The sequence below is a fragment of the Xiphophorus hellerii genome, chromosome 15, assembly GCF_003331165.1.
Source record: "Xiphophorus hellerii strain 12219 chromosome 15, Xiphophorus_hellerii-4.1, whole genome shotgun sequence".
NCBI lineage: Eukaryota > Metazoa > Chordata > Actinopteri > Cyprinodontiformes > Poeciliidae > Xiphophorus > Xiphophorus hellerii.
The window spans coordinates 19,926,492-19,947,939 of NC_045686.1; the positions used below are offsets into that span (position 1 = coordinate 19,926,492).

Sequence of the window (21,448 nt, forward strand, 5' to 3'; positions counted from 1 at the left end):
AAAGTTAGAAGACAACAAACTCAGCTTTTTTGAGCTATAGTGAAGGAGCTACAGATGTGAAAATTCCCTAATGTTCTCCTTCTCGAGGCTTAGTTTTGTTTTTTTCGCCAAATAGTTTGAAATGATTACAATTTTCATTTCAAGAGAGCAATTTTCATTTTAGATTTAGGTTCTAAATGCGTAGAGAAAAATCTCATAGGAGAACTGCATCAAGATTTTCTTTTCTCTCTCACATCATCATCAGAGAATCTTTTCAAACCATTTTTTAGTTTGCTGTTCATGTTTTTTTTTCTCTCTCCTAATGTTAGACTGCTAGCCCACCATGCGGGACCTCATCTGGCCTTTCAAATCAATCAATCAATCCCCCCGTCAGTCAGCAGAGTTGTCTGCGAACAGACTTCTCTTCATGCACATATGAATGTTTTACTGGCTTTTTAAAATCTGCACGTGCCTTTGAGGAGAGAAGAGAACTCGGCGCAATCTAAAGCCGAGTAGAACAATGGCGAGCCGAGGTTTCATTATCCTCTAGGCAACAGTACTCACGCAGCAGACAGCTTGTTCACGGAATGGATCCAACAACGGCCCTAAAACGTACGCAGGCAAACCTTTGTGGACCCTCAATAGCAGTTTGCTGCTCGGACTGTTTGACTTTATTTCATGAATTTTACAAGTTGACATGTGAAAAATCCAACTTTTTGCAGGTTTCGGCATCCTTTTCCATCAAGCAGCTGGATTGACTTCCTCTTTTTAACGTGTATATCTGCCTTTCTCGTGGAATTTCTCATCGTCATCCTTGGCTTTGGTCCACTCGAAAGTGTTACCAAGGTTCATATATTTTCTTTTAAAAGCTTCGGTGCCAAAACCACGTATTTCACGGTTGGGTGCTTTTTTTTAATCTGTCTCTCCCTCCGTGAGAGGCTTTCCAGTGCTCTGCAAGCGTTCCCCCTTCTCACTCCGGTTCTTTCGTTCTGTTTGAACTCTAAAGCAAGAGAACAAATTAGTCTGGCTCTGCAGCCTCCATAACCCCATGACATCTCTCTCTGTGCATTGTTTGATGATGGAGTGAATGTTTTCGTGTGCGTTGCAGTGTGTTTGCTTATGCTCCGTGGATTGTATACAGTGCACAAAGGGAAGGGGGAAAGGCACCAGCTAAAAGTAGCTCGGCGATTTGCAGCCTGCTCCGTCAGACTCGTCATTCAGCAACGCGGCTGCGTAGGCATGCAGGGCATGAACACTCGTGTGTTTCCTGTTAATAAAATATGAGCGACACGGAGGCGTTCATGTTCCAGTGGTGGAGCCTTTTCTGCTTTCTTCACTGAGCATGTTTGCAGACGTTCCAGGGGCATAAACACAACGGCTAGAGCTCTATTTTCTTCCGTCAAATTGGCATCTCAGGCTCTCTTGTTTTCAACTGCGTCGGATCTTACAAACCGGAGACGGATCAATGAACAGAATATTTTTGGGTGCCCCACTCCCAGTTAAGCCTGTGACCCACACTTTTTTTTTAGGTGGCCTTCAAATCTGGAGTATGCAACTTTATTTTAAAAAAAACAAACAAAATTTTTTACTCAAATTGTCACCATGTCGTGACAGTATAATATGAGACATAATCAGAAAAAAAAAAAAAATCAAGGCAGGAGAAGCATCACAGTGCTGTCTATCAATCTCATGTATGCGCCACTCAATGTACTAATGGTGGAGGAACGACTTACTGTCCCAGAAAAACTGTTTATCTGTCGTCATCGCTGGCCATGCTAACTAGCCTTAGCATTCATGGCAGGCTCTGCCTATGGGGAGAAGCTTTAGCATAGCAGAGAGCAAGGTGATGAGTGTGAGCAGCACATACATTAGCATGATTGACGGCGCTAAGACCGTCCTCCTTGCTGTGTTTGGTTGTTTCTAATGGGGCTATATGTTTCTGTAGTTAGCACTGGGAATGCTGGAAGATGGTAGAGGAGCCTGATTTTTTTTCACAGATTGTGTCTCATAATAAACTGTCACAACATAGTGACAGTTTTAGCAAAAAAAGCATATTTTTTGTTATAAAAGTTAAATATCTCAGCTTTAACACTGGGGTACTTGGCGTTAGCGTTTACCGGTATGCCAACATTTATACCGACCAAATCTTATCAACATAAACTCTGTGAAGTCAGGATGACCCTCTACCATAGAATACAAAATTCAATTAACTGAGGTCTAGTAAAGCTAAAATGCAGGTAAAATACATGATAAAGTGTTATTAGCTCTTATGTTATGTTAGGTTTCAACATTTGTTATTCACCTAAGCAAAGATATGAAAGAACATATTTCAAATAATTGAAAAAATTCTTAAATAAATTATATTTTTGTGCAAAGCCTTCAAATGTAAAAGTATTCTGCAGAATGTGAATTTTTGCGATCTGTGTTTAGTCTAGTTTGGTCTAGTTTCTACTTCAAACATCTTTGTGTCCTTGAAATAAGACAAAACTGACAAGTAACTTTACAGCAATAAATAGGAGCTGGTTTTAAGTCAATATTTCTTTTATATTGGTGAAAAAGTACTAGCTATGACTGAAATAATCTGCCCTTGGAATAACATATTTTTCCCATATTATAAATTAAAATGTCTTGTTCCTCTGGCAGATTATTTCACACATAACTAGTTTTTCTTCAGTATTAAGAAATGATTAAAACCATGTTTAAAAAGTTACTTATCAGTTAGTTTTTGTTTTATTCGAAGTGTAAGATATTTGAGCTTAAAACAAGACCAAAAGTACTTGGTGATATATTGTGTTTTTGCAGTGTAACACTTAAAATGCCAAAAAAAAAAATTCTCTCTTTGTCTTCACAGAGGCTTCCATCTTGTCTTACGACGGCAGCATGTACATGAAAGTGGTGATCCCGAACATCATGCACACAGAGGCCGAGGACGTCTCCCTGCGCTTCATGTCCCAGCGGGCCTTCGGCCTGCTCATGGCCGCCACGTCCCGCGAGTCAGCGGACACTCTGCGGCTCGAGCTGGACAGCGGGAGGGTCAAACTGACGGTCAACCTAGGTATCGTATAAACCGTCTCCTCTGGCTCAGGCAGGAGCCCGCGCTCTTTTTTTTTTTTTAAGCTTTTTTTATTTTTATTTCTTTTTTTTAATCTGATCTAACATGTACTAAACCAGATGTGTAGTCCGTCCTTGTAGTTGCATGTTAATGTTTCCGACTTGCCTGAACTGTAAGTTCTTCTGCCTGGATGCCTTGATGTCTTTGTAAAAAGAAAATAAAAAGGTGCATTGATCTAACACTTAACAAAGTTAGCCATGCTCTGCCGCGCCTCTTTTGAACACATCATAGATCATTTAGTCAAAGTAGTTTCATATCTTTCTTATTATTTTGTACAGTTTCACCCCGTACACAGTAGTCTTATCAGCAGCATGTAGATGGTTGTTTTGCTGTCTATTCAGAAGTAGCTCAGTTAGCATTTTTATTTTGGCGCTCCATTTCCTGTGGTCTTTTTCACCATCTATTTATTTATTTTCTTTTCCCTCATGTTAGAAGGTCCACCGTTGGCCTAGCTGGCATCTCCTAGGCCTTGTTCAAAGATGGCACTCATCCCTTCAAAGGCCCAGAGCCTGCGGCCCATCTGGCAAACAGCCCGAAGCCACAGCGGCCAGCACGCCCGCGCATGGCAGCAGCAGCAGGACATAGCATCTAGCCTGGAGTGACTACCAGGAAACGGATAACAAGAGTCTGATTCATCCTATAAGCTGCTACAATGAAAAACAAGCAAAAGTCTGAATAAGTTAGTAAATAAGCTAGTTTAGCTAAAGGTAGCAATAGATGACACCAGATGCCTTTCACGGGTGTCTTTAGGCCTCAGTGGGGTGTTGGTGCTACGTGGCGCGCGGCTGTTTGCTCCCACTTTTCTGTTGCGGTTGACGGCACATGAACACAACACGGTCACATTGGTTTCAGCCCACGTCCTGACGAACCCACTGCTCTGATTATTAGGCCTGGCTTTTAGCAAATAGGACTTTATTTTTAAAGCGACACTGAGAATGAGTCAAACTTTTTGGGCTCCAGAAGCTGGGTTGCAAAGTCAATGTGGTCTTAAAACAGCTTGTGACCATTTTGAAATGAACACAAAAAAGAAAAAAGTACATAATTATACAAAAATAGTCATCTGATATAGTAGAGGTAGAGTAATTTTGGGTAATGTCAGAGTCGGCCCAGATCATAAGCAAGCCAAGCTGCTACTTGGAAACTATAAGATCAATAAAAAGACCTTCTTTTGAATTTAAAGCTTTCTTAACATAACGTTTAAAATACTTTAAAATTCTTTGAAAATTAAGTCTAGATTTATTTATAATGGGACCTACAAACATGTCCTAGATTGGAAGTTGTGTCAACAGTTATAATTTAATGCTACTAGCTTAATCATACCTGATAGATTTTATTTCTAATCCATCCTCCTGATGTAAAGACTGTAGTGTGTTGTTTAAAACAAAATAATATTTAGACATGTAACAAGATCTAATAGCATCAGGTCTTGCGATATTACAACAATATATTTCTTCTGAAACTATTACCCACATAAAGGTAAGAGCTCTAAACTTAACATCTTGTGCCTGTGTTCTTTTTTTCCAAGTAATACAGGAAGTAGCTCTTCAGTAGTTGCACGGTTGTGGGATGTAATCGACTGTGGGGGCGACTGTGGCTCTATGGTAGAGTAGTCGTCTTGCAATCGGAAGGTTGTAGGTTCGATTCCAGCTTCCTCCTGCCACATGTCGATGTGCCTCTGGGCAAGGCACTTAACCCCAAATTGCCTACCGATCTGCGTATCGGTGTATAAATGTGTGTGTGTTGGTGAGTGCGACTGGGTGAATGTGACTCTAGTGTAAAGCGCTTTGAGTGGTCAAAATGACTGGAAAAGCGCTATATAAGTTCAGTCCATTTCCATTTTAATAATAATTCACAATGGACAAGCCGCATTCACCTGGTTATATAGTCATCTAAAAAGGCCCCAAGAAGTCTTAAAATGTATAATTACGAGCTGTTGTGCACCTCTGGATGAAAGTTACCTAGCAGTCAGTTCTGCACGCAGCAGATATTCCTGCTAAACTGTGAATGAATGGAGGTATGAAACCTTTTCTCTATTGTTGAAAATGCAAAAAGGCAGAATTTTTAATAAATGTTAGAGATTTAGAATCCCCTTGTAATTTGGACAAAACAAAGCCAAAATGTATATGACTATGAATTATCCAAACCTGAACTGAATTATTCAACGCTGACTATATATGTTTTAAAACACAGTTTTTAAATTTATGAAACCCTTAATATTTTTGTGCAACGATGGAAAATTGGGGTAGGTTTGCTAACATTGATCCTTGTTCTCATTCATCCAAATTCATGTTTGGTCTTCTGAATGGGCTACAACAGAGTTGTAGCTTACTTTTATTTACAACTAAAAGTAGCTTTAACTTTTAAAAAGTGATAACTACTACAGTATAACTAACTATTAACAACAAATGTATGGTTTACCAAATCAAAATATTTCATATAAAAAACTCTAATAATGACATTTGTATTTTACAAAGTAACTGAAGGTAAGATATAGTTAAGTCTCCAGTAATGTACTAAAATGGTATGGAACCCTAAAATCAGATAAACTTTTATCTAAAATTTATTCACAGCAATAATTTATCAAAACTAACAAATAAAAACCTATTCTGTGATCTGCTTAACTTTTGGCTAATAGGCTAATCAAAAATGGGCCCCCCCGTTAAAAATTCAGCTAAAGGCCTTGTAAAATCTTTGGCCGGCTCTGGACACATTCATTGCTTTGACTTGAGCTACATCAGATTACTGCTTTAATCATATTGATCAGTTTGCAAATTGGCTAGGGATGGGAGGGGGAAAAATGGCCGCTGGCGTCATGTGTCCGTCCCCGGAAGGTGGCTTTACTTGCTTTTGGATGTCTGCAGCTGTAACCTTGAAGGATGCGATTTCATCTGTCACTTGTTCTCCCCTCCCCATCTAGACTGTGTCAGGATAAACTGTAACACCAGTAAGTCAACATTCTTCTTCTGCAGCCTTTTCTCCTTCCGTCAATATTTGATTGTGGTCTGTGTGCTAGGTGTGGAGGTAGGAATGTGTGAATGCAGAGGGTTGGCGGGGGGGGGGGGGGGGGGGGGGCATTGGGAGCTAATAAGAGGATTTCTTAGATAAAAGTGGAGGGGAAAATGAGGAATAGCCAGAGATCAAAGTCATGCAAATCGGGCTTAATATACTTTCTATATTTTAAATGGCCCATTTTCAAATTAAGTCAAGCAGCTAGCTCTGAATCGTTTTTTTCCTGCATGCCTGTAGCAACTAACTGAACATCTGCACTCTCAGTCTTTATAGGGAATATTGGTTTTATATTTACTCAGATATTTCAGTGAAATGTCCTGTACTTGTATAGTGTTAATCCATGCTGTAGTATTTAAATCAACATGCTGATGCGGATGGTGTTTTATGACCTGGAGTGTTTTTTTTTTTCTTCTTCCTCACCAGCCTTGTAATGACAGAGAGAAAAAATTAACAGAGGCGAGGGCATTCAGGAGAGTTTTCATTGAGACAGCTTGTTTATATAGATGTATATGCATATAATAAAGCAACTGTGCACAAATTAGTCACTTACATGCCCAAACTGACTTTCACATCCACTCACCATTGACATGAATGCCACCTACTTTGAGCTTTTAATGGTTTATTTGTGTAGTTCACATTTCAGGGTCCTAATGATCACACTGCATGCAACTTCAGTAATTATGAAAAACCATGAATTGAGTGGACTCATTTGAATTTCTCATGGCCTTTCTCTTATTAATCCACACAAAGGAAAAATCACACATATAAGCTATAACGTACACAATTACGGAGTTACTTAAAATTGTTTGGCTTTTTCACATGGACTTCACTATCAGACGTACTTTACAAATTTTTAGTGCAGTTGATGTCAGGGTGGGTCTAGAAGATTAATGTTTGTCTACTTTAGCCTTTCTAAAACCAAGTGTCAAGATCATTGCCCTGTTGAAACAGCCAATTGCCTCTGCGTTTTAACCGTCTGACCCAACCGGGCTGCCTTAGTTCAGACATTCAAAACAACAAAGCCGCATCAATGTTCAAGCCTATCATTAACTCCAAACAGCTGGAAAGCCACTGTCAACGTCAATGTAGTTAAGACATATTTATGTCGCCGTAGACTTAGAGTACTAGGGGCGTCCAAAATCCATCTTCAATGGCCGGTACCCTGCATGTTTTAGTTTTTTCTCTAGTTTAACACACCGAAATCAAATGATGGGTTATTAGCAAAACTTTACAGGCATCCTGAGGAGGTAGTTGGACTATTTAAACTCGCCTTGTTGGTTCACAGACTTATCTAAAACTGGTAGAACGCCGACCCTTTGATAACTGGAGATGGACACACGTGATTTAAGAGCGTGCCGACCAACAGCCAAGTACCTTCAACAACTTGAAGGTCGACTAAAGTTTGCAGCTACCCTCAGAGACAATCCAAATGCCTAGTAGAAAATAGTTTAAACTGTTAGAGCAAGCAAAGATAGAGGTATTTAGTTACAATACAAAACAATGCTTTTTGAAGCTTACAAACCTAAGAACGCCTTTCCAGTTTTCAAGCATAGTGCTGTCGGACCTTATTGTGACAAATGATATTTGTGAAAAGGGTGGAATGGTGAAGTAGGACTACCTTAAAATTCTTACATTTCACCTCAACTCAATAAATATATGGTTGAAGGTTCTGGAAAGGCTCCAACATCAACACTAGTGGGGTTACAATTTGGGTCCATGCCAAGAAATCCAACAATTTAAATGAGTTTCTTACATAATTTATAACCATGCTAACAAAAAGTGAGTTGCCTCCCTACTAATAGCTATGGGACACTTATCCAAATAATACCAGGTATACTTTGACCCTTGGTAATTCAAGAGAATCCACAACACATTCCACTATGTCCATCCAACACTACATTTAGTATTGTCACTCCAACCTGGAATACAGACTGATTCCTACGCAGCTTTAAAACTCCCAAATGAGTCTGACATTACATGTGTGTGAACTCCCAATAGAACTCTAAATTCTGATCATTGTTAATGGCGCAGATAGAAGCAAGCAGTTGTTTTATTTCAGTACCATGTCCATAATAAATACCACTTTGAACCCGCAGACAACAACAATGAAGTGCATAATTACACACGGCAAATTAAAGTCTTAAATTCTGGTGAAGAAGTCTCTCTAGCCATCATTGCTTATAAAGATTTAAGAACTGGTTTCATTTTGATGCATCACATCCAATAATTTGAGGGCAAATGCCACAGCTGCTTCTGTAAGAAACTAGATGGAGCTGCATTGCCCCCTAGTGGCATTAAGAGTTATCACTACACACAATGAAAGGCACTTTCTGTGAACATCAAGTATCTGGAAAATGCTAGTATAAAGGATAGAAGCAACAAAAAAAATGTTTTAATGAATTCTTCTAGTTGAGTGTTTGTGTGAGTAACATCAAATATTATTTTTCCTTTGTTGTCAAAAACAAAGCCAAATCTTTGTTTTATGCCTACAGTTGAAATCTAAAGTAGGAACAGCACTTCATGCGATTAGAAGGAAAGAAAATTAAAATCTTAGACCCTGAAAGCCAGAATGCTCTATTAGTGAGTGATCTGTGCTTCATATTTCTAAACAAACAAAGATTTGGTTTTGCTTTTGCTTGTGCCTTCCCCGTCCCTCCACTAACTGACCCTCATCTTCAGGCAAGGGCCCTGAGGTTCTTTATGCCGGACAAAAGCTCAACGACAATGAGTGGCACTCGGTGCGAGTGGTCCGCCGCGGTAAAAACTTCAAACTCATTGTGGACGACGACATGGCCGAAGGTATTGACGTTTCTCATGCTGTGCCTGATATGCACGCTTCTGTGTGTAGTTTCCATTGTTTGAATATGTATTATACGAGTATGTAAAATTTTATCACTTGCTCTTGGGAAACACATTTCTTAAATAGATTTTTTTTTCTCCATTACTGAAAAGTAACATTGCACAAATAAAATCAATGGAATGCCAGAACTCTAAATTTCTCATTTGCTTACTGCATGTTGTGGTTTACAATAGTGTTAAAATACAGAGGAGTGAAAAGTTGTTGGTACAGAACAATTTAAGAAATTAGACAACAGCAGTACAATCTCACCCAGGGAATTACAAGAAACTGTAAGAAAATAATAAATTAATTGGGTTTATGTCAAGGGCCACTCTTAACCAACAGCCTAAATAAAAGATGTGTGCACTACGTTGTCATATATAGTGATTGTGGAAAAAATAAATACGATGGGATGATTAAGTTAAAGGTACAAGCCAGACTTATTTTGTAAAATCAGTGAAACTAAAATTAGCTTTTAATTGTCACCTGTAGAATATCATGCCATTGTTAGCTTTTGTAGTTCTTTTTTTTTTAATCATTTTCTCCCCACATTAAACTTATCCAGTAAACAAACTTTCACACCGGCGTACCCCTGATAAAAGATCAGTAAGTTTCTTTTTTTCTCATTTATTTGCATATTTTATTCAAATTGCTCCTTCAAAGGCATTTCCAACGATGAGCTGGCCTTTATGATTCATGTGCCTCTCGTTGTGCCATCAAACCAAACAAAACAAATCAGAATAATCTACTTTTATTCGTCAGTGGACTTTTAAAAAGACATATATCTGTGAAATCAGAATAAACTAGAAAATGGCAAAAGGAAATAAAAATCTTTTAAACCTTTAGAATAAGTAGTAATAAATTAAATTGTTCAACACTGCAACACTGATGCAAAGTGACATTGAGGTTTAAACAAAAGCCAGGTGATGTCAAGATCTAACAGGCAACTTGAAGATTTTTTTTCTTATCCCAGTTGACATCTGTCTTGCTGTGCGTTTTGGCAAAACAAACTGGGATCTTCATCCACCCTGGTTTGTAAAAGTTGCAGGTGTTTAAATTAAAAATTTTTTGGGACTTTTAAATAAATAAAAAAAACTACAAGTTATTTATTTTTATTATACACGTCTTTACAAGATGTCCATAAAACTCTGGAGAGTGCTGTATGTTTATTTGAAGGTTAATTTCTTCTTTTCTTCTGCATCTTGTTAAAATACTATAAGAAAAGCAGAGAAATGACTGACTTAGTTTGATGAAGCTTACTTACTAATTAATTGGTTGCTTTTTTGTTTTTTTCATTTTTTACACAAAGTTTACAAAAAATGTTCAGAATTCTTCATCTACAGATATAGATTGAACAGATAAAGGGTTGCTAGCAGTGTGCCATCCTTTTCTGCCACAGTTGACTCTTCCTCAGTTTCTCTCTTTCGCCTCCCTTCAGGTCAGATGGCAGGTGACCACACCCGCCTGGAATTCAGCAACGTGGAAACGGGCATCTTGACTGAGAAACGTTTCGTTTCGTCAACACCCTCCCCTTTTATTGGCCACCTACAGGTAATAAGAGAAAAACAATTGGCGAAAAGATTTTTTTTTTCCTCATTGTACTTGAACCCTTATCATTTATTGAAAATTCGGTCCGACCTCTCCCCAGAGCCTCAAGTTCAACGGTATGCAGTACATCGACATGTGCAAGAACGGCGACATCGATTTCTGCGAGCTCAACGCCCGCTTCGGCATGCGCTTCATCGTCGCCGATCCCGTCACTTTCAAGACCAAAGGCAGCTATCTGGGCTTGGCCACCCTGCAGGCGTACACCACCATGCACCTGTTCTTCCAGTTCAAAACCACCTCGCCTGACGGCTTCATCCTCTTCAACAGCGGAGATGGGAACGACTTTATCGCCGTGGAGCTTGTCAAAGGGTGAGTGGGATGGCGTCGCATCATAAACCCGCATGTGCATGTCAGCGTGTTCAAGCACGAAATTTCACATGCACAAATGTCGCTGGTTGCCTGGCTAGAAGATGGTAAGCGATCATCATGCAACTTACATACAAAATTAATGGAGAGGGAGCAATGCTGTAACAGGCGTTCTTCCAGAATTGTCCTTTACTTCCATCCATCTTTTCATCAACTGTGATACACTTCACTGTTACTAAGCATGTTTTTGCAGGGGGATGGTATGGTCTGGGTGATGTGCAACGTTAAGTTTCCTCTGATATCGTTTTACATTTAGGCCACAAAGGGAATTTTTGGTCTCATCTGACCAGACCTCCTCTTTCCACACCTGCTGTTCCTCCTGTAGGACTTGTAGTTACTTGATCAGTAGTTCTGCAGGCTTTCTGAAGTCCTTTCAAAGCTTGGCTGCATTTCCACTCATTTTCAACCCATCTGCTGCCGCCTTTCTCCTGCCAGGTTCATCCACTATGTGTTCGACCTGGGGAACGGGCCCAGCCTGCTGAAGGGAAACAGCGACAACCCACTGAACGACAACCAGTGGCACAACGTGGTCATCACGCGCGATGCCTCCAACACGCACACTCTCAAAGTAGACACCAAGTCGGTCACGCAGAATGTCAACGGGGCCAAAAACCTCGACCTCAAAGGTACAACATGGAGAAACCGTGTCTCCTATCTTTTTGGCGACCATCCAGAATATGAAAAGTTAATCACGTGGTTCCATTTTGTGTCCCGTCAGGTGACCTGTTTGTCGGAGGTTTGGGACCCAACATGTATCAAAACCTCCCTAAGCTGGTGGTTTCCCGGGAAGGCTTCCAGGGCTGCTTGGCATCCGTAGATCTCAACGGGCGCCTGCCAGACCTCATCAGCGACGCCCTGTTCCGCAGCGGGCATGTAGAGCGTGGCTGTGAAGGTACAAATTGTACAAATTTGGTGGTTTTCTTTTTTTGATATAGCCATCAACAACATCCAGGCAAAATTATTGCTGGGTATTTGAAAACTCCTTAATCCTCTAATTTCCCAGCACAGACTCAAGTTTTAGATATAGGTCATACATTTTAAATCGGCATTAGGTAGTTGTAGTTTTGGAAGCTTAATGTTAGTCTGCTTTAACCACATAGATGTGTTTAGGATAACTGTTCTGTTGAAACACCCAGTGATATCCAGACTACAGCCATCTGACAATCAGATGAAAGAAAAATTGGTCAGGATGTTCAAGAACAACCCAGAAACCGTCAAGGCTCAAGCTATTGGGGCAGTATTATGGAATCGACTTTGAGCTTTACATTAAGTTATAATGTCATTCCATAATCAAAAAGTTGCTTTGATTCTGTTATGGATGTTTAAGGAATCATTTAATCTCCCATGGCAACTGCCTTTTTGACGACGTTAGTCTCTGTAGCTGCAGTCTAACCCGAGCTTCCACCTCAACAACTCCCCCACTCAGCTCCTTCAGACTAGCCAGTAGTAATTAGCAAACATCTGATGAAATTGTGCATCTACTAAGCTCACTGTAGGAGCTAGTTCTCAGTAAAATGCTGGTAAAACATTGTTAGAGGGTTAATAGAGGAATGTTGTGCACACACAAACCAAATCACCACTGGGGAGAAGTTTATAACCAATCAGGACAAAAATTAAGCCTTTTGTTCATTATGATAAGGATGATTTGTGATCAAATATCCAACCAGAATATTGTCAGGACCTTGCCTATGACTATAAAATGTGTTGTTTCCTTTATCTTCAGAAGAAATGTTTTACTAAATATTAAGAATTCGTACTGTTTTAATGTGCAAAATTTTAAACCTGAATTCAAACTAAAATTCTTATCTTAAAATTCATGAAAGTTGTTGTATGTCGTGCAACCCAGAAAATGATTCGGATGCAATATGACGTTTATGTTCCCAATAAATATCTGTAAACTTTCTACAACTGCATCTTCTACCAGAGTATTTGGTGGCTGTAGTTCCTTCTATTTTCTCTAGAGGGCAGCAGAAGATTTTCATAAGGTCAGAAGAGCTTACATTCAGAGATGCCCACACATTTTCACATCTAGCAGTAAAGCTCCTCTCCCATTCTGCAAGGTTTCCCATGTTGTCTGAGGGGCAAGCGTAAACAAGTTTTCTGACCACTAACGATGCCGCTGCCTCACTAATCTTTTGCTCTTGTTTCCTGCTCTGCTCTGTTCTGTTCTGTTGTTTTTTCTTTCTGCGTCAACAAAGTTGGTTTCACCAAAGCCGATCTGCAAGGTAGAGGGTTCAACTCCGCCTCTCGAAGGCCAGCTCGCCTGAAAGGTTGCTGTGTGCAATGCATCGTGGGTGTCACCATGGCAATAATGTCTTCCAGGTGCTGCGGCGGGGGAACTTGCTCTCTGATGTGGAAAAATATAAATAAGCAGGGGGGAAAAAAAACTGATTGCTAAATTAAAGTTTTGCAGCGCCTTGAAAAAGTATTTAGACCCCTGGAACTTTTACACACGTTATGTTGCGACCATCTTAATGTATTTTATTCTGATTTTATATGATAAAGCGAAACAAAGTAATAAAAACACTGTAGTAAAAAGATACAAGCTTTTTAGCTGTGGCTGGCAAATCTATACAGCCTCATTTACTCTGATAACTTCAAATAAAATCCTGCGTAACAATTCACTTTAGAAGTCGCTTTAGTAAACACAACAAACATCATGAAGACCAAAAGACACAGCAGACAGGTCAGGAAAAAGTTTAAACAAGAGTTAGCTTGTACTAATATTTCAGATTCAAATTCCAAAAAATACTTTTTGGATTCCAAATGTAAATTAAATGTCGTGACTCATTTAATTATAGGGATATTGTAGATGGTGATAGCCCCACAAACACAAATCCAGTTCTTAAATAAAAATACCTTCTTTAGAACACCTGTGTTTAAAGAAGTGTGATTTGTATCTCTAAATTGCAAACAATAACTGCATTTAATAACATTTTCAAATTCATTGAAAGTCATTGATTCTCTAATTGAACAGCCAGTGGAGAGAAAATAGTGCAACTAACAATCCTGGCAATATGAACAGATTTACCCGTTTTAAACATCATCAATTGGAAATTGTAATTATTGTGGCAATGTAAGAAATTTGTCAAGATAAATGATAAATGATAATCGATACGATAAATGCCCAACAGTAAGAGTTCAATCTAAATGAAAGTATTTAGTGATCTCCATCGAAGTGGGAGAATTTGTTGACAAGTAATACTAAAGTGTTCCACAGTTCTAGCATTCATAAAAGAGTGACAAAAAGAAGCCGATTCCAATTGAAAACCATATGAAATCCCTTCAAGGCTTCCCACAAGCCTCTGCAGAGGGACAGCAAACATGGAAAACTGGCCTGTGGTTCATTCAGGTTAAAATTAAACCTTTTGACCTAAATGCATAAAGCTGCTGCATCATGCTGTGATATGCTCTTTTTAAGCTAGGAGAGGAAAGGTGGACGAAGATGCGTACAGGCCAAATCTAGAGTAAAACCTGCTGCAGACTGGCCAAGTTCATCTTCCTGCAAGAGTGCCACAAAAATCCAGCCCCAGCTATGATGGGATGATGTAATTCAGCACCTATTTCTATGTTAGAATGACCTAGTCCAAGTCCATGGCAATATTTAAAACTTGATTTTACGTGGGAAGAATATGACTCAACATATCCAAAGCTGTTAGAGACGTAGGCCAAAAGATTTTGTAGCTTTAATAGGAGTGAAAGGTTCCATAAGGAATGTAAAATATGTATTTATATTGTGACAAACATGCAAAAAAGCTCAAAGAGTGTGAATACTTTTGGCACTGTAGATGCATGTTAATCGCAGCCAAAAGCCACGCTGTGACGCTGCAGAGGCTGCGGCTGCAGATCAGAACCGTCACTGTGCCGCTGCAGCATCAAACTTCTGACTTTAAAAATCAGTCACATCTCCTACTTGGATACTTTTTTTTTTTTTCCTTTTCCAAGAGAGCGAGTCTCCTGCTCCAACACTGGAACGCACACATTCCATTTGCCTTGATATGAACACTGTACATACATGTGCACAGCACTCGGGATGCCTGGTAGACTACCATTACAGTACATTACACAGTAAATGCACTTTCAGCTGGCGAACTTGCTCTGTTTATTTTTATTTTTTCCACTTAAAATGTCCTCTTCTTCTCTTCACGTCGTCTTGCACAAGACAACTGCTCTTAAACGAAGTTTACTTGCATTTGTCTATTATTTATTTATTCATTTATTTATCTGTAGTTTGTTTTATTTACTTGAGCTTGTTTCCTACTGTATCTGGTTATTAAAGAGGATTACTGTCGAGGTTTCTTCTCCTTTGTCTGTGCAGACTCTTAATGCCGGATTGTTTATCTCGTTATCTATGCAGTGCACTTGTCCTTATCTGCATTCCCTCTCTCTATAGAAGTATTCAAAAGTGAGAGCTATGTGTGGTGTGAGGAATAGCAAACACACATCCAGTTTGACTTTGAATACCCTCCTCGATTCTCGTCTGGCTCTGGTGCATACTTTCAGATATGCGCCATGTGTTATTAAGTGCTTCGTATTTGTTTCTTTTCTCCTCATGACTTTTGTCTGTCTAGTGGATCTAGTGTTCATCTTGTACTCTGACACTGATGTTTAGAAATGTAACCAACGCCCCATTTTTGGCGGGGTTTTTTATATGGTTATTGTTACCTGGGGTTGTTTTTTTTCTTTCTTTTTTTTTTTTTTACCTGTTTGAGTCTTGTCTTGCTTGTTCGCAGAGGGAATGCAGCGTTTAGAAGTTTTACTCCGATAAAACTTTCCCGAACCATGTCGGAATGTTGAAAACGTTGCATGCAAGGGTCTCTCGCTCACTTGCTGTTCTAAAAGAAAAAGAGAATGAAACCGGAGGACGTTGACAGTGTCATCACATCAGCTGGCTGACCCGTCTGCAGCAGCAACTGCAGATGGGCCTCCTGAGTTGTTTTTTTTTTATCTTGTAACCAGGTTACTATGTATTGCAAATTTTTTTGCCCAGGTCCCTCTTGAAAATGAGATCTAGATCTCAACGGGGTTTACCTGGTTAAATAAAGGAAAATAAAATAAATAAAAAAACTCTTCAGTGTAACCCTTTTTGCTCGCTCTCAGTCAGGATTCACTATAATTGCATCACAGTGTACGCTTCAGCTCGTTCTGCTTAAAGAGCATGCTGCGGAGGAACCTGGCGCCTTTACATTGACATGCCAGCACGACTGCAGCTTCGTCCGGCATGAGGCGGGATTCCTGAGACAGCCTTTAACCGATCTGTACTCGGGTCAGGCTTCCTGTGGCGGCACTGTCTGCTCCTCCTGAGTAGTAATCTGTCTCTCTGGAGTGCATATCTTCTGCATGGGTCCTTCTCTCTTTAGGCTCAATAGCTTCCTTCACCATTGCCTGACTGCACACCGGTGGTATCTGTTATTTTTCTCTCTCTTTGTCTCTCTCCTCTTTAGGTCCGAGTACCACCTGCCAGGATGACTCGTGCGCTAACATGGGTGTGTGCATCCAGCAGTGGGAGAACTTCACCTGCGACTGCTCCATGACGTCGTACACAGGCACCCACTGCAACGACCGTGAGTACTGCTCGCTCTCCCGGTTTAGCTTTTAATTTCTTTTGCAGAGAATACCTTTGGCAAGATGATTAATGCTTCACTTATTAACCCAACCGTGGCCTTAGCGCAACTCTCAGGAGGAGCGCGGTAGATGTCACGGTCGGGCCATGGGGAAGCCGAGAAGGTGTCCCATTAGACTGTCAGTTCCCGAAGCCAGACATTAAAAAAACAAACAAAAAAAAAATCATGAAAGCGCACAAGTAAAAAACTTGTGGGGTTCACATGACCCCATCTCTTTTTTCCACAGGAGGATTAATCAGCAGTAGACCAAATTAGTAATTTTATAAAGTTATTCATAGTGCAACACACAGGCTTGCACGCAGGCACCTACTGCATGTAATAACTGCTGAGGAGGGTTTATGATGTCTGCTACTGAACCCTGCAAGAGACACTGAGAGGGTTGGGAAAAATCTCCCAAAAGTTTTTTTTTATATATCCCAATTTACTTTTGAAATGTCCAGAGAAAGATTGGTAACTTTTTCATGATCCCATCATATTTTGGAGCACTAAAGCACACTAATTTGGAGAAATCTCACAAAAAGTTTGCAAGATCCCTCCAGGAAGTTGCGGTTAGAGCAAATTCAGCCATACACGGACTTGCGATTTTTGCTAATCCTCTCAGTTTTTCCATAAATCTGACCAATTACTTAATTTTTTGTTTAGATGCATTATTGTGATTTTGTGAGCTGTCTTTAAACGCACCATGAGTGTATACATGCTATGTTGCACCAAAGGGGAGACCTGCTGCTGAGCCGAACTGAACTGGCCTGAGTCATGTTCAACAACTGGCCAGAGCCAAAAGGCAAAAGAGACTATACTGAGTTTTCTTCCGAACAAGCCGTGCAAGTTGAGTAATGCTGCTGAATGTAGATATTAGCTAAATCATGTTTAGTCAGTTCCACTGTACTCTATCATATTAGGCTTGTTAAGAAGACTAATGTTGTTGTTACCTATTTTACATCCCTTGCTAGTTAGTTATTGCCAGGAATAATCACAATCCTCTTTCATTTCTGTACAGAAGTTGTGGTCACTGCTACTCTTTCCACGTATTTATAAGAAATCTTTATAGTTACAGTAGAAAGAGCAAATAGTCAGGATGGAGACATTAGACTAGAGGGCAGAAGCAGGATGATGATGCCGGGTTTCATCAGGTATGGAGGGATTATTACTTGATGAGAAAAAGAGAATGAAAGGGAAGGTTATGTGCAGCAATTTAAAATTTTATGTAAAACCACATTATGGCAACAATAAAGCTTAAAAAAATTGCAACTTTGACCGCAGAGTTGCGATTTGCTGTCAATATTGGCAGCGAATATTATTCGATGATTCTCTGTCAGAAGCACAAGACCTAACTGTATCTGCAGCTAGATGCAGGTTTTTCTGGCGCTTGTGGCCAAGACAGGTAGATTAGACAGGAAGTGGGCAGAGATAAAATGGGGGAAGACATGCAACAAAGGGCCCTTGATAGGAAATCAAACCCCAAATGGCAACTAATATGTGGGAGCTGCTCTACTTCTACACAATGCACCTCCCCAGATGCTGGAAACTCCTGCAGGATCCTACAAAACTTTTGAGAGAACAAGCAAATGTACATTTGACTTTTTTCCCCCCCTCCAATATCCCTTGTGGGGCTCAGTACTCCTCAGTGGTAAGAGCCACATTTTCATCTCCATAACCCGCTCCAAGGCTTGCTCACTTAGCTTATTGGTCTCATTTGCGATATTTTTTCATATTTAAAAGGAAATGTCTTGTATTTCTGTTTCCTGAGGTTTCAAGCCTCTAAGGTTCACGTTTCAGAGTGACATTCTGTGTTTGATGATGCTCAGGCATCTTCTACTAAATGTCTATCACAGGAGATGTAAAAGTGTGACTGTGGGCGCGTGCATGCATGTGTGGGTGAGCTCAGATCTCTTATCCCCATGACGACTGGGGACTCCCCCTCGGTAATCACGCTTGGTGGTCTTTCATTTAGCGTTTAATAGAGGGGGCACGGTGCTGCCGGGCCCCGACTAATGAGGTGGTAGAGGCTGTTAGCGGAACTGCTATCTGTGAGCGCCGGCGTCCGCTAATCATCCAGGCCTTTCTTGTGTCAGAGCTGGCTGCTGGGTGCGACTTTATATTGCTTAGATAATTTTATTTCTCTGTCTCTCGCTCCCTCTTTCTATTTACCGCCACTTTACCCTCTTTATCTGATGTTGTTTTTATTGGACTTTCACACAGACAGAGTAAATGGCTGTAGCTCTAGCATGGTGTTTGGAGCAGAATGTTAATTACTGGCGAAGCCTTCATTAATCCACATACCAGTTCAGTCAGTGGTGACATTGAAAGTGGTTTAATTGATTTCAGATCTACACAAACAAACATAACTTCTTGAAATGCAGAAGCTGAGACTTGTTTATTTTCCCTCTTTATGACATTGCAGCTATACATCTTACGTTCCACTTTGTTGTTCATAGAAACGGATAGTATAGAAATGACTCGCATTTAACATAAATCTCATGTATGCCGGAGCTGAGTTACCCTGGATTCAACCAAACCTCCTTAGCCGACTCTGTTCTGTACTTGCAATATTTTTCTTTCACCACCAGATGGCAATAAAGGCACAAGCAAGACCACACACTGTGTGTCCATGCTGGGAGAAAATGAGATGCAATTCCCCAAGCATGAAATCAGCTTCCCAGTTGTTCTCCTGCTTTTGCCTCTTGTTGCTCCCTCATTTTTTACACCCCTCCCCTTCTCATCCCTCCATTCCCTCTATATAAACCAACTGCCTTTTCAACAACTACACTTGATGATCATTTAAAAAAAAAAAAAAAAAAAGAAGCAGTTTCCTGAGTGATGCAAACTTCACTGTCGGCCTTATTGCCATCAGTTTTACTGCTTGGTTGAAGTGGCTTGATTAAAAGAAAAAAAAGGTGTGTGTGCACAGTGCGACTGTGTGACTTCTTTCATTCGGCGAGGACAGTGCTGAGGGAGAGTTTCTAATTAACAATGTGGAAATGGAGCTTCTGCCTCTGTATCTCTCGGCCTTTCTTCCTCTGATGGCTGGCAGCAAATATCAGTAATTGTCTCCCTCTCTGACTCCGACATTGTCCACAACGAAAGGAACTTAGTTAAAAGGAAAGTGAACTCTTCTGCCAGTTATGTCGCTCCAAGTTTGATTGGTTTGAGCCGTTGAGCCTTTGCAGCTAGCAGGGAATGTAAAAAGCACCTCGGCAGGAGAAAATCATTTCACCCCCGGTTTGTTCTCGCACATCTCACTGAAACGCAAAGAGTATTCGCTGGGATCTCTGCAGCAAACAGGGGGCCATTTTTTGGCGCTGCCACAATGAAACAAGGGGGAGCGTACGTGCCGTTTCTGTCCCATTTTGGTTCTGGCACAGTGTCGTGCTCGTTTCTGCCTCCTTTTCCCCTCCTCTTCTTTATGACAGGTTTCATTAATGCCACCGAGTTTTCGTTTTTGACTGCAAGGCCATCAAAGCTTTGGGCCACTTGGACACTCCGAAGCTACAACAATTACCCGGCTTACGTAACGGAATTATCTCCGCAAAGGTCACTGAGTCATGTGTGTGGTAAACAGAACGAAGACGCGGGGGTAGGGAGGGGAAGGGGCAGGCGGCGGGAGACAGAACCCTACTCTCTCTTGGTTTGATGCTGACATCAGTAATTGCACAGATAGATTTTTTGGAAGTGAATGAATTTCTCTGTCAGCACGATTCCAGCAGCAACCCTCTGCTCCTGCTTAACCCAATGGCCATGATTTATTTTCCAAGGCGTGCTCAGAGGGCTGTAACCATATCTGGCTAACTGCTTACATAAATGACAACACAGCAGTGGCAGCATTGCTCCTTTCACTATTGGGGAGCAAGGGGGGAAATATCCATGGTGTACTCATCTCTTGTTATGCAGCAAAAAAAAGAAGAAAGAACTAGAAAAGGGAGAAACAGAAATGGTCAGACTGTGTTGTTCAGAGCAGACAATCCAAGATAATTCCACTGACATCCAAGCCCCCCATTTTTTTTGTTTGTTGTTTTTTTATATCGAAGTGGCTGCTTCACGCCATTGAACCAGGAGGATACAAACACGCAGCAGCAGCAGCAGTCGGTTTGGCATGACGTCAGGGTTGAGTGAGAATTTCTGAGGATAAACAAACCGTATACGCACCCATCCAAACACGTACACACTCCTCCCTTTGTGGAAATGGAGAGGAGAGCTTATGACTATTGAAGGAATTTTTATTGAAGAGGTTGAATAATTTACCCGGCTGTCTCTGTAAAAAGGGATTAAGTAGCTGGAGCTGGCTGGAACTGGCCGGCCAGGTGTTGAGCCGAGGCTAGCTTGGCTGGAGAGCAACCCTGGGCATCTATGAATCTGGCTTGTTGTCAGCTGGACACAGATGTTGGCTTTTTTTTTAGATGATAGTTTTACCAAAAAAACCCAACTGCCTTCTCAAGCAGCAGATGCAATTACAAGGTCAAGGTTTTGAGAGGAAAATAAACAATGGTTGTCTTCAGTTTCTTGGAGAATCTGAAAGGGGCAGTGTTATGTAAAACTGACTTTTTTTAACTCTATATTGTGTTGTAATGTTATTCTCTCATTAAAAACATACCTGGGGTGGTGCCCTGATTCTTTCATGCATGTTTGAGAAATCCTTTTATTTCCCATGGCAACCACTCAGTTGCGCAAAATACCTGGGTGGACCTAGCTCCACCTTAAAGGGTGAAGCTCCTCCTCTGAGTTGGAGGTTTCCAATCTAACAAGCTTCTGCGTTACAGAAGCTTCCACCTCCTCTATTGAGTTCCTTCAGACTAGCCAACAGCAATTAGCCAACATCTGGTGCTACTTCATATTTGCCAAGGTAATTATATGAGCTACTAATGAGTGCAAAGCTGGTTGCTAAAGGGTTAATAGAGGAGCCATGTTGTCATGACT

The 21,448-nt window shown here is 40.6% G+C and overlaps 1 protein-coding gene across 10 annotated transcripts in view; it reads left to right on the forward strand.

Annotated features, from left to right (window-relative positions):
- nrxn3b (neurexin 3b) overlaps nt 1–21,448 on the forward strand; it is a 424,389-nt gene that overhangs the window by 166,434 nt on the left and 236,507 nt on the right. For 7 of the 10 annotated variants that reach the window (XM_032584566.1, XM_032584558.1, XM_032584565.1 and 4 more), the window contains 9 exons: nt 2,831–3,034; nt 6,009–6,035; nt 8,780–8,899; nt 10,378–10,490; nt 10,588–10,856; nt 11,349–11,539; nt 11,632–11,805; nt 13,112–13,138; nt 16,358–16,477. In XM_032584566.1, the coding sequence (XP_032440457.1) occupies nt 2,831–3,034; nt 6,009–6,035; nt 8,780–8,899; nt 10,378–10,490; nt 10,588–10,856; nt 11,349–11,539; nt 11,632–11,805; nt 13,112–13,138; nt 16,358–16,477 (1,245 nt within the window). The remainder of the gene's footprint in view (nt 1–2,830; nt 3,035–6,008; nt 6,036–8,779; nt 8,900–10,377; nt 10,491–10,587; nt 10,857–11,348; nt 11,540–11,631; nt 11,806–13,111; nt 13,139–16,357; nt 16,478–21,448) is intronic. The other 3 variants (XM_032584568.1, XM_032584561.1, XM_032584564.1) reach the window with 1 other exon arrangement.